This window comes from Cervus elaphus, chromosome 1 (assembly GCF_910594005.1).
Source record: "Cervus elaphus chromosome 1, mCerEla1.1, whole genome shotgun sequence".
NCBI classification, from domain to species: Eukaryota; Metazoa; Chordata; class Mammalia; order Artiodactyla; family Cervidae; genus Cervus; species Cervus elaphus.
The window spans coordinates 56739028-56750311 of record NC_057815.1 but is presented as its reverse complement, the minus strand read 5'-3'; the positions used below and the strand labels follow the sequence as shown (position 1 = coordinate 56750311).

The 11284-nt window shown below is 37.7% G+C and overlaps 1 protein-coding gene across 1 annotated transcript; it reads right to left on the bottom strand.

Annotated features, from left to right (window-relative positions):
* Positions 1–2252: 2252 nt before the first annotated feature.
* On the bottom strand, positions 2253–2798 carry ASCL3 (achaete-scute family bHLH transcription factor 3). The gene has a single exon (XM_043903792.1). The coding sequence runs from the start codon at positions 2796–2798 to the stop codon at positions 2253–2255; it is 546 nt and encodes a 181-aa protein (XP_043759727.1).
* Between the last annotated feature and the right edge of the window lie 8486 nt (positions 2799–11284).

The window sequence follows — 11284 nt, the reverse complement described above, 5'->3', positions numbered from 1 at the left end:
TCTATTCCCCCCTTCCACCAGTTCCTGTTTCTGTTGTGAATCTGAGTGGTAGGGAGAGGCTGGCTGTACCCCCTCGTTGATGTGTGTCCACCAGCACATTCCATCCCCTGTCCTCTAAGGCATCGGCATGTCCCCTGCCTCTCCAGTCAGCATGAATCTCAAGACTTTTGTTAGAAATCTTGGTTATAGAACTTATCTCTCCTCCTATACATAAATAAGAAAGCTTATAGTTCTGGGAGCTCCTGACAGTCTTTCTGGGACACTGAAGCTGTTCCCAGAGAGGATAGATTTAAAGAACACAGATTCTCGGTGACAGTGTTGAACCTTGTCTGAACCTGTACCCCTTGCAGTGGGAGTGCAAAGTCTTAACTTCTGGACCACCAGGGAAATCCTCCCTTTTTTGATTGTACCAATTTTTGTTAGATTTTTGTATTGCTCCCAGCCAAAAGCATCCTAAATGATGTCTACCCTCACAGAGCTTAACTTTGCAGCCAGGAGAATGACTGTTGCTCAAAAGGCTGAGTGATTTGGTACACAAAGTTAGAGTCTAAGAAAGACTAGTTAGATCTCTGGCTATGAGAGAAGGATTCCTGAATAAGATAGGTGGGATTTCACTGGTGAAAGGAAAAAGATTATTCCATTCCATCTTGGTAGGAAGCAAGAGCTAAGAGAGAAGGATGCATTTGCAACACGTGATTTTCTTTTTGGAGAGGGGGGAATGGAGTGTCATGGGAAAATCAACGGGAAGGGGCCAAACTGGTGGGAGCTTTGAAAATCAAGCAGATGAATGTCCAACAATGTCACAGTCAAAAGGAAGTTGTCATGAGGTTTGAGCAATGAAGTGACATGAAATATTAGGTTGGCAAAAAAATTCATTTGGTTTTTTCTGTAGCATCGTATGGAAAAAGTCAGACAAACTTTTGGCCAGCACAATACTTTAAGAAAGAGTATTAGAGTGAAAATAGAACCAGTTGAGAACAGAGCCTGAGAGGCCAGGGAGTTAACAGTGATCCAGACACAATGTGACAGAATGGAAATAGAAAAAAAAATACCACCAAATATTTCTTGACACCTACCTGATGTGAGCTCTTTTCTGTGTGCTGGAAATACAGGACTGACTAAGACTTGTCCTTGTCTTCAAGGAGCTCACAGTCTACTGAAGACAGAGACAAGTGTGCAAGGGGAGTCAAAATAGCAGGATGGGAATGGCAAGGAAATATGTGTGCAAAATAAAGGAACAAGTAATGGCTGTGATGGAAAGACTTCATAAAAGATGTGACAGTGTGTCGGAAGTCCTGCCCGGGCTTGGTGACAGATGGGACCTGGGGATTAAGGAAGACAGAAGCGTTGAAGCTCATCTTGGGAACAGAAATAGACATTTTGAAGGAAGACTCAAAGACAGGTGGGATCACTGTCCTTCCCACATTATCTGGCCTAGAGAACCTGAAGAATGATGATGCTATGGACAAAAAAAGGATAATAATAATTTTTAAAAATAATGATTATAAAAACATTATGTGTCAGGTGCTGGTGATCCTCATAATAAACATATGGGGTAGTTGCTGTTACTCTTATTCTTATTCTGTGGATGAAGAACTGAAAAGACACAGGGAGAGGCAGCAAAGTCAGAATGTAAACCGAGCAATATGACTGCAGAGCCTGCCCGCTTAGGCCCTACACTAAGCTACCAGAGGATGTCTGCTGCATGCAGGACAAAGATGATTCTGAAATAATTTCAAATGACAACAAGGTTTTTTAATCACTTTTGCTTTAGCCGCAAAATACTTCCCCATCATGTTATGGGTAAGGTGTAAATTTCTTGCTAACTCCAAGTAATAAAACTCACCAAATTTTGACAAATCAAGAAAGGTTCATTGTGCTGCTTAGCATGAAACATCTGCAAAGTGCAGTAGAGGCATTGACTAGGCATTAATCATCCTTTACATTACTTTTGTGAGTTTCTCACACCTGAGACTCTGGCCAAGTGTGGGAGAAGGGCAAGTTGAGAGGCATAGAGAATTTTGAGGACTCCTGATTCCCTAATGTTCTTGAAAGAAATCACCAAAGCTTAAGAAGCATTTTCTCAGTCTACATAAGATAATGTTTAGTACATCTGAAATCCAAGTAAAACATATCCAGCATCTGTTAGCATTTGAACTATTATCTGCCCACACAAAAATGACATTAAGGAAACTACTGAATAATGTAGGGGACCACATTTTGTGAAAGTGTTTCTATTTGGAAACATGGAATCAAATGATTCTAAAAATGGAGTCAGAGTGGCGGGTGGTGGTTGCCATTATGGAGGAACCTTTCCTGGGATTATTCTTGGTCTCAGCCTCATCAGGGTACAGCAGGGACTGGAGGTAATTAATGTACTTGATGGCAGCTCTGAGGGTTTCCACTTTGCTGAGGCGTTTCTCTAAGTATTCCTCTGGCAGATGATGTCGGAGCTGGGCATAGCCTTCATTGACACATTTCACCCGCTGCCTTTCCCGCTCATTCCTTTTCCGGATAAAGGCTGGCCCGTAGGCATAGTCACACCTTCTGTAATTTGAATAAGGCATTGGGAAGGAGAAGGCACAGGGTTCACCATAATTTTCCATAATCAGGGAGTCACTGGAAAAAGGCAGCAATGGCAAGTTTTCCGAGTAAGGGGATGGCACTGGGCCTTCTGGGTAGACGTGGAACGTGACTATGGGGTCCAGATAGAAGGACCTGGTCAGTGGCAAGTGGGAGGAATCACTGAAGACAGGCAGTTTGTCTGGCATGTTAGAGTAGCTTCTATTGTCCATCATTTCCTCTTTAGCCTGGAAACAGAACCAAGTTTATGAATTTGGCCAGATCAAAAGAGAGCAGATATCGACTTTCTCAGAGATCAGAGATTTTCCTGCTTTCATGAATAGTTTTTGAGTTCATTCTGAAAACTTGATGGGGTTACAGTATTTTGTGGATAGTAAGAGGATTTTTGACGGTACACAGAAACAGCCTGAAATAACATTGACTTGCCTTGTGAGAAAGTTATTTCCTTTCAATTCTCTGTCAATCCTTATGATTGCAAGGTTATATCTCTAGTCTGGTGAGAACGTGTCTTTCACACTATTAAAATGCTTTCTAATCCTCCTCAGATGGAAGCCTTCAACAGGAATAGTATCTAGCTAGAATCTAATAATATTTTACTATTAATTTCTATTTATTGTGAATTATGCTGATTTCACATTTACAGTAGTGAGACAAAGTCTCTTTTAAAAATTAATCTACTTGAGTTAAAAATGTGAACCAATTCACAGAAAAAAAGTAAGTAAACAGCAATACAGGTGCTGTATAGCAGCAATGTAATGAAGATTGTGAAAGTGTATGCAAATACTAACATTTGGGAAACAATGAAGCACCACAGTATTCAAATACATGTTGGAGAAATTACAAACTAGTTAATGATCATGCAACCTCACAGGCATAGCCTTCTTAAATGATACCTGGTATGCCAGAGGCAAAACTGAAAATCGAAATAAGGAATGGTTTGCTCTTAAATATTCACTGTAAGATTGCCTAAATGAGAAACTCCCCTAACACATTTATAACATAATCCGTTTACATATTTACTTAGAACTTCAAACATATTGAGTAAAGTGAACTCTATTTAGGCTTTTTTTTCATGGAACTTAAAGTATTATATTCCAAAAGGTCCCATATCAACACATTCCCTCTTTCTGAATAGATCTGTATCCAGCTCATTTATTACACTACCATTACTTTTTACCTTTAACTGTAGTAATGTGGTCACAACAGATTTCACAGAGACATTACACTTTAGTTGATTCGAAATCAGGGAAGTGCTGAAAAAGAGCATTTTTCTTTCAGTCATTAACTTTCTCAAGTTCAGTCTTGGCTCTGCATCTTCTTAGCTGTGTGTCCTTTGGCAAGTTTGTCTGAAGCACATTTGTTGAGAGATGAAGAATGTACCCAAAGTGGAAAACGAAAAGCCACATGAAATTTAACTGTGGCTTTCAGAAAAGAAGGAAATCTGGCTTTCTTTCTCCTAAAAAAAAAATCAGCCCTAATGTTTATGGGCAAGAGTAGGTAACACTGGCACTTGTTTCTCTACCTGAGTATAATGAAACTCTGCAGGCTGCACTATGTAATGACAGGAGCAGTCTCTCAGCACCAGAATTCAAGTGCAATACAGTATATTATAATTCTTGTGAAAAAACCTATCATGTACGGCTACTGAACAGACAAATGACTCTGGAACCAGAAAGGGCAAGAAGGGATGGGGGTTGGGGGATGAGGGGTGGGGAGTGTGAGCGGTGGGGAGAGTTTAATAAGTTATGGTGAAACAGGCTGGAAAAGGAATAAATGTCAGGAAAAGCTCTTCCTAATAGAGGGATGGGGGTGAAGGAATGAGATAAGTGCCATAGGTCCAAATAAAAAGCAAAACAGAGGAACAGAAAATGAAAGATGCCGAATTACTGATCCAATGGCCTAAAATAACTAATATACAATAAAAATTTCTGGATTACAAACTAGCCAGGATCCTGTCAAAAAGAAAAATTTGCTGAGAGAAAAAGAGTTAGGAAATTCCTGAGCTAGGAATTCTAGAGGGTAAGAGATTTTAAAAAATGTGTATGGCAGAAACTATGAAATTATGGCACAGTGTGTGTGGAGCCCCCGTTTCGACATTCCTGAGAACATCAGAACCTTCTTTCTGCCTGTAGCTAACATGCCAGAACTGCTGCAATAGGGTACCAGAAAGTAGAACAGCTGTCATCAAAGCTAATTCACAAGACTTCTTTGGGTATAGTCATCTTGACTGACAATTTTCATAACATCTTAGGCCTTGATCCAGATGAAATCTGAGTAGTTTGTATATGCCACAAGTAGTTAAAAATCTCTAGGTTTTTTTCTTTAAGTATGATAATGCATTTACAGGAGACAGAAAATACAGAACAAACTTACGTATCGTTCTGTTATACATCACAATTATTTTTTAAGTAGATAAATTAAGATTTTTAGTTGGAATTTCAATAGCAAACTCTCAAATATTAGTAGAATGAATGGACAGGAAAGTAGAAGGATACCATAGACCTTAAAAGCACTATGAACCAGTTCAACATAATTAAGATTTCACACCACAGCAGGACAAATTCTATTCAAGTTCCCATAGACTATAAACTAGGAGACACAGGAACATATCCAAGGAAATAAACTTTCTAGATTTTTTAACAAGACCTTGCAGAATTCTTGGGAAATGAGCTTGGTATCTTTGGAGACACACTGAGGGAGGAACTTTTTCTATTGAGCATTTCCAAAAGATTTACCAATTAATGTAGTAGCATTTGTCTTTTATTCAAAGAAGAAAATTTAACCACAACAGTGATAGAATGAAAAATGCAGCAGTGAGGATCAAGATAGGAAGGCTAGTGGAAACTGGATACATTTGTAGAAACTGAGTAAAGTTTTTAAAAGAGTGTAACATAGGGACTTCCTGGTGGTCCAGTGGTTAAGACTTTGCCTTCAGATGTAGGGGGTGGGGGTTTGATCCCTGGTCCAGGAGGTAAGATCCCACATGCCTCAGGACCAAAAAAAAAAAAAAAACTGAAACATAAAACAGAAGCAATATTGTAACAAATTCAATAAAGACTTTGAAAATAGTCCACATTAAAAAAAAAAAAAAAAGTCTTAGAAAGGAGAGAGAGAGAGAACAACACAAGTTGTTAAGTGCTGGGACTCTGAAGCCAAATACACACCTAGCTAAAAACAAATGCACCTATCTTTTCAGTGAAAGTCTCAGGTTTCTGACCTAGAGCTGTTCTGGGAAATAAAGGATAAGGTCTTAATGATAAAATCCTATGAAATTCTGGATTGCTCTGCTTAGCATTAAAGTTTCAACTTTCTGATACATTATAAATATCTAGCATGTAGAAAACAAAAAGCTACTACTGCACATTATGAATTATGGAATTATGAATAATGGAATGTTAGGGATGGAGAAACCTTAGGAAAGCTTCTCATCCAATCCCTCATAGATTGTTGCAGTTATGAGATCAGAGGTCAGAACCTAGGTCTCCTGACTTTCAAACCCCTAAATCCTTTCTACTCCTCCAGATGATTTAATCAACAGTAAAACTGAATCATTCACCACAGAAGCATATTTGTTAAAGCATATTTGTTAATGGTATAATCAGCTGAAAATAATCATCATTTTTCAACTGTGCCTAGGGATTTTCTTAAAAACCATGTTCTTATTCTCTCCCATGGGCCACTCTGGAGAAGTCTCTTACCTGAATTTTGTTGCCAAGATTCTGTATTTGGGGCTGAATTAGACTTAACCTGATTTATATGTGATCATTTAGTAACAACATGCAAAATAGTTTACAGTTAAACAGAACTGCTCAGGCTGGTTTAGCGATTTTCTCTACCTAATATGTAGATATGACAACATGCAACAATACTAAATAGGAAGTTTGCTTACAAAATTGGACTCTTGTAACAAATTCTTTTCAAGAAGAATGTTCCTCCACTCACCTGGGTTATTTAATTTTATATCAAAATTGCTTATGGAAAATATCTTTAAGTAATAATCTCATAATATGAAAATATTGTCAGTATTTTTAAAATAGAGATTAAAGATGCTAACCAGGAAGGTCAATATGAACCTGCATTTTACTGTATATCTATTAAAATTTTTTCCTTCTAAATAACCTTTTTCAGAGCAATTTTAGATGCACAGCAAAACTGAGCATCAAGTACAGTTCCCATATACCCCCTGCTCTTATATATGTACATCCTCCTCCATTACTAGAATGCCAGCCCCACAGTGATACATTTGTTACAATTGATAATATTGACACATCATTATCACTCAGAGCCCATAGTTTACATTAAGGCTCACCCTTTTAAAAAAAATATTTGTTTATTTGGCTGTGCTAGGTCTTAGTTGTGGCATACGGTACTTTTTTTAAGTTGCTGCATGTAGGACCTAGTTCCCTGTCTAGGGATCGAACCCGGGCCCCCTGCATTGGAAGCATGGGCAGAATCTTAGCCACTGGACCAGCAGGGAAGTCCCCAGGGTTCACTCTTGTGTTATACATTCTATGCAACTTGACAAATGTATAATGATACATATCCACCATGATAGCATCATACGGAATAGTTTCACTGCTCTAAAGAGTCTGTTACACCTATTCATTCCTCCCTCCCTCCAGTACCTGACAATACCTGATTTTTTGTTTTACTTCATAGTTTTTCCTTTTCCAGAATGTTGTATACTTGGAATCATATAGCATACAGCTTTTTCAAATTGCCTTCTTTCAATTAGTAATATTCATTTAAGGCTCCTCCACATATTTTTCACTTGATAGCTCATTTGTTTTTAGCACTGAACAGAATTCCATTGTCTGAATACCATTTATCTGTCTGATATCATTTATATGTAGAATCTAAACTATGACACAAAGGAACTTATCCATGAAACAGAAACAGACACACAGACATAGAGAACAGACTTATTGTCGCCAAGGGAGAGGAGGGTGGGGGAACAATGGATTGGGATTTGGGGATTAGCAGATGCAAACTAATATATATAGAATAGATAAACAACAAGGTTCTACTGTATAGCAGCAGGAACTATATTCAATATCCTGTGATAAACCATAATAGAAAAGAATATGAAAAAGTATATATTAATATAGACACACATATATCTGAATCACTTTGCTATACAGTAGAAATTAACATTGTAAATCAACTATATTTCAATAAAATAAATTTTAAAAATATTCCATTGAATGTACCACAGTTTACTGTCCATTCGCCTACTAGAGGACTTCTTGATTGCTTCCAAGTTTTGGCAATTATGAATAAAGCTGCTATAAACACCCATATGCAAAGTTTTCATAAGGATCTAATATTTTAACTAACTTATATATTAAATGGTCTTCCCTGGTGGCTCAGACTGTAAAGAACCCACCCTCAGTGCAGAAGACCTTGGTTCAATCCCTGGGTTGGGAAGATACCCTGGAGAAGGGAATGGCTACCCACTCCAGTATTCTTGCCTGGAGAATTCCATGGACAGAGGAGCCTGGCAGGCTACAGTCCATAGGGTCGCAGATAATAAATACTGAAGTGTAATTGCTAGATCACATAGTAAGTGTATGTTTAGTTTTATAGGGAACTATCAAACTGTTTTCTAAAGTGGCCATACTGTTTTTGCATTCTCACCAGCAATGAATGGGAGTTCCTGTTGCTACACATCCACACCAAGATTTGGGGTTGTCAGTGATCTGAATTTTGGCCATTCTAATAGGTGTGTAGTGGTATCTCATTGTTTTTTTAATTTGCATTTCCCTGTGGACATGCTAGAGCAGGCTTCTTTAGTAGCTCAGACGGTAAAGCGTCTGCCTGCAATGTTGGAGACCTGGGTTTGATCCCTGGGTCGGGCATATCCTCTGGAGAAGGAAATGGCAACCTACTCCCGTACTCTTCCCTGGAAAATTCCATGGATGGAGGAGCCTGGTAGGCTACAGTCCACGGGATCTCAAAGAGCCAGACACGACTGAGCAACTTCACTGGTGGACATGTGATATGGAGCATTTTTTTGAATACTTATCTGCCATCTGTATATCTTCTTTGATGAGGCATCTGTTCAGGTCTTTGGCCCATTTTAAAATCGAGTTTTTTGTCTTATTGTTGAGTTTCAAGAATTCTTTATATGCTTTGGAAGATAGTACTTTGTCAGATATGTCTTTTACAAATATTTTCTCCCAGTTGGTGGCTTGTGTTCTTGTTCTTGACAGTCTTTCACTAGAACTTTTTAATTTTAATGAAGTCCAGCTTATCAGTGATTTCTTTCTTGATTTGTGCTTTTGATATTGTATCTAGTAAGTCATTACCAACCAAAAGCAAACTAGATTTTCTCCTATGTTGTCTTCTAGTATTGTAGGTTTTTGTTTTGCATTTAGGTCTATGAGCCTTTTTTAATTCATTTTTTGAAGGTTGTAAGGCTTGTGTCTAGCTTAATTTTTTTTTTTTTGCATGTGACTGTCCAGTTGTTCTAGCACCATTCATTGAAAAGACTTTGCTCCATGGTGTTCCTATTGTTGTTTTGTCAAAGGTCAGTTAACTGTATTTATTGAGTCTGTTTCTGGGCTCTCTATTCTGTTCTATTGATCTGTTTGTCTATTCTTTTGCCAATCCACACTGATACTTACTTTATTACTGCAGCTGTACAGTAAGTCTTGAAAATAGGTTGTGTCAGTCTTTCCACTTTGTTCTTCTTAATTAACATTGTATTTACTTTCTGGGTCTTTTGCTTATAACTTGCTGGGATTTTGACTGGGATTGTATTGAATCAAGTTGAAAAGAACTGACATCTTGATAATATTGTCTTCTAATCCATGAACATGGAATATCTATTTAGTTCTAGTTCTTTGATTTCTTTAATCAGTTTTGTAGTTTTCCTCATATATATTTTATCCATATTTTGTTAGATTTATAAATATTTCATTTGGAGGGATACCAATGTAAATGGTAATTGTGCTTTTAATTTCATTTGTTCATTGTTAGTAGAATCAACAGTTAGAACTGGACATGGAACAACAGACTAGTTTCAAATCGGGAAAGGAGTACGTCAAGGCTGTATATTGTCACCCTACTTATTTAACTTATATGCAGAATACATTATGAGAATGCTGGACTTGATGAAGCACAAGCTGGAATCAAGATTGCCAGGAGAAATATCAATAACCTCAGATATGCAGATGACACCACCCTTATGGCAGAAAGTGAAGAAGAACTAAAGAGCTTCTTGATCAAAGTGAAAGAGGAGAGTGAAAAAGTTGGCTTAAAGCTCAACATTCAGAAAACTAAGATCATGGCATCTGGTCCCATCACCTCATGGGAAATAGATGGGGAAACAGTGGAAACAGTGACAGACTTTATTTTTTGGTGCTCCAAAATCACTGCAGATGGTGACTGCAGCCATGAAATTAAAAAACACTTCTTGGAAGAAAAGTTATGACCAACTTAGACAGCTTATTAAAAAAAAGCAGAGACATTACTTTGCCAACAAAGGTCCATCTAGTCAAAGCTATGGTTTTTCCAGTAGTCATGTATGGATGTGAGAGTTAGGACTATAAAGAAATCGGAGTACCGAAGAATTGATGCTTTTGAACTGTGGTGTTGGAGTAGACTCTTAAGAGTTCCTTGGACAGCAAGGAGATCTAACCAGTCCATCCTAAGGGAACTCAGTCCTGAATATTCATTGGAAGGACTGATGCTGAAGCTGAAACTCAAATACTTTGGCCACCTGATGTGAAGAACTGATTCATTTGAAAAGACACTGATGCTGGGAAAGATTGAAGGTGGGAGAGGGGATGACAGAGGATGAGATGGTTGGATGGCACCACCGACTCAACGGACAGGAGTCTGAGTAAGCTCTGGGAGTTGGTGATGGACAGGGAGGCCTGGCGTGCTGCAATCCACGGGGTCGCAGAGTCGGACAGGATTGAGCAGCTGAACTGAATTGAAGGATAGCAATTGACTTTTGTATGTTAACCTTCTATCCTGAAACCTTGCTATAATCAAATCAGTTATTAGCATCAGGAGTGTTTTTTTGCTTTTTAAAAAATTCTTTTGGATCTCCTACATGTTTACAATCATGTCATCTCTAAACAGTGGTAGTCTTTCATCTTTTCTTTCCCTGTCTGAATATCTTTTGCCTTATTGCATTAGCTAGGATTTACAGTATGATGTTGAAAATGAGTAGTAAGAAAGAACATCCTTATCTTGTTCTCCTCGATTTCTAGTTTATTTAGAGTTTTTGTCATGAATGGGTGTTGGATTTTGTCAAATGCTGTTTCTGAATCTACTGATAAGATCATGTCATTTTTCTTCTTTAGTCTGTTGATGTGGTGGATTTCATTAATTTTCAAATGTTCAAAGTCTTGCAAAACTGGATTAAATCTCACTTGGTTGTAGTTAAACTTACATCTTTTAATATTAATAATAAAATCAATAATTTTAGGTTTGATTTGGGAGTTTAAGAAAGCTTTTCACTAACCAAAAACTCCATTTATAGCTCCTAAAATCTCATCCTTATGAAATTAATGTAATTTATTTCTAATACTGAATACTAATTTTTACCAAGAATTTCTTAAAACAAGCACTCCTTCATGCATCTTAAATCCCTCAATTTATCCAAATAATATATGTGTACTTTCAGAGACCCATCTAAGTACCCATGTTCTCTCTCTCTCTCTCTCTCCATATACACACGCACATAGAG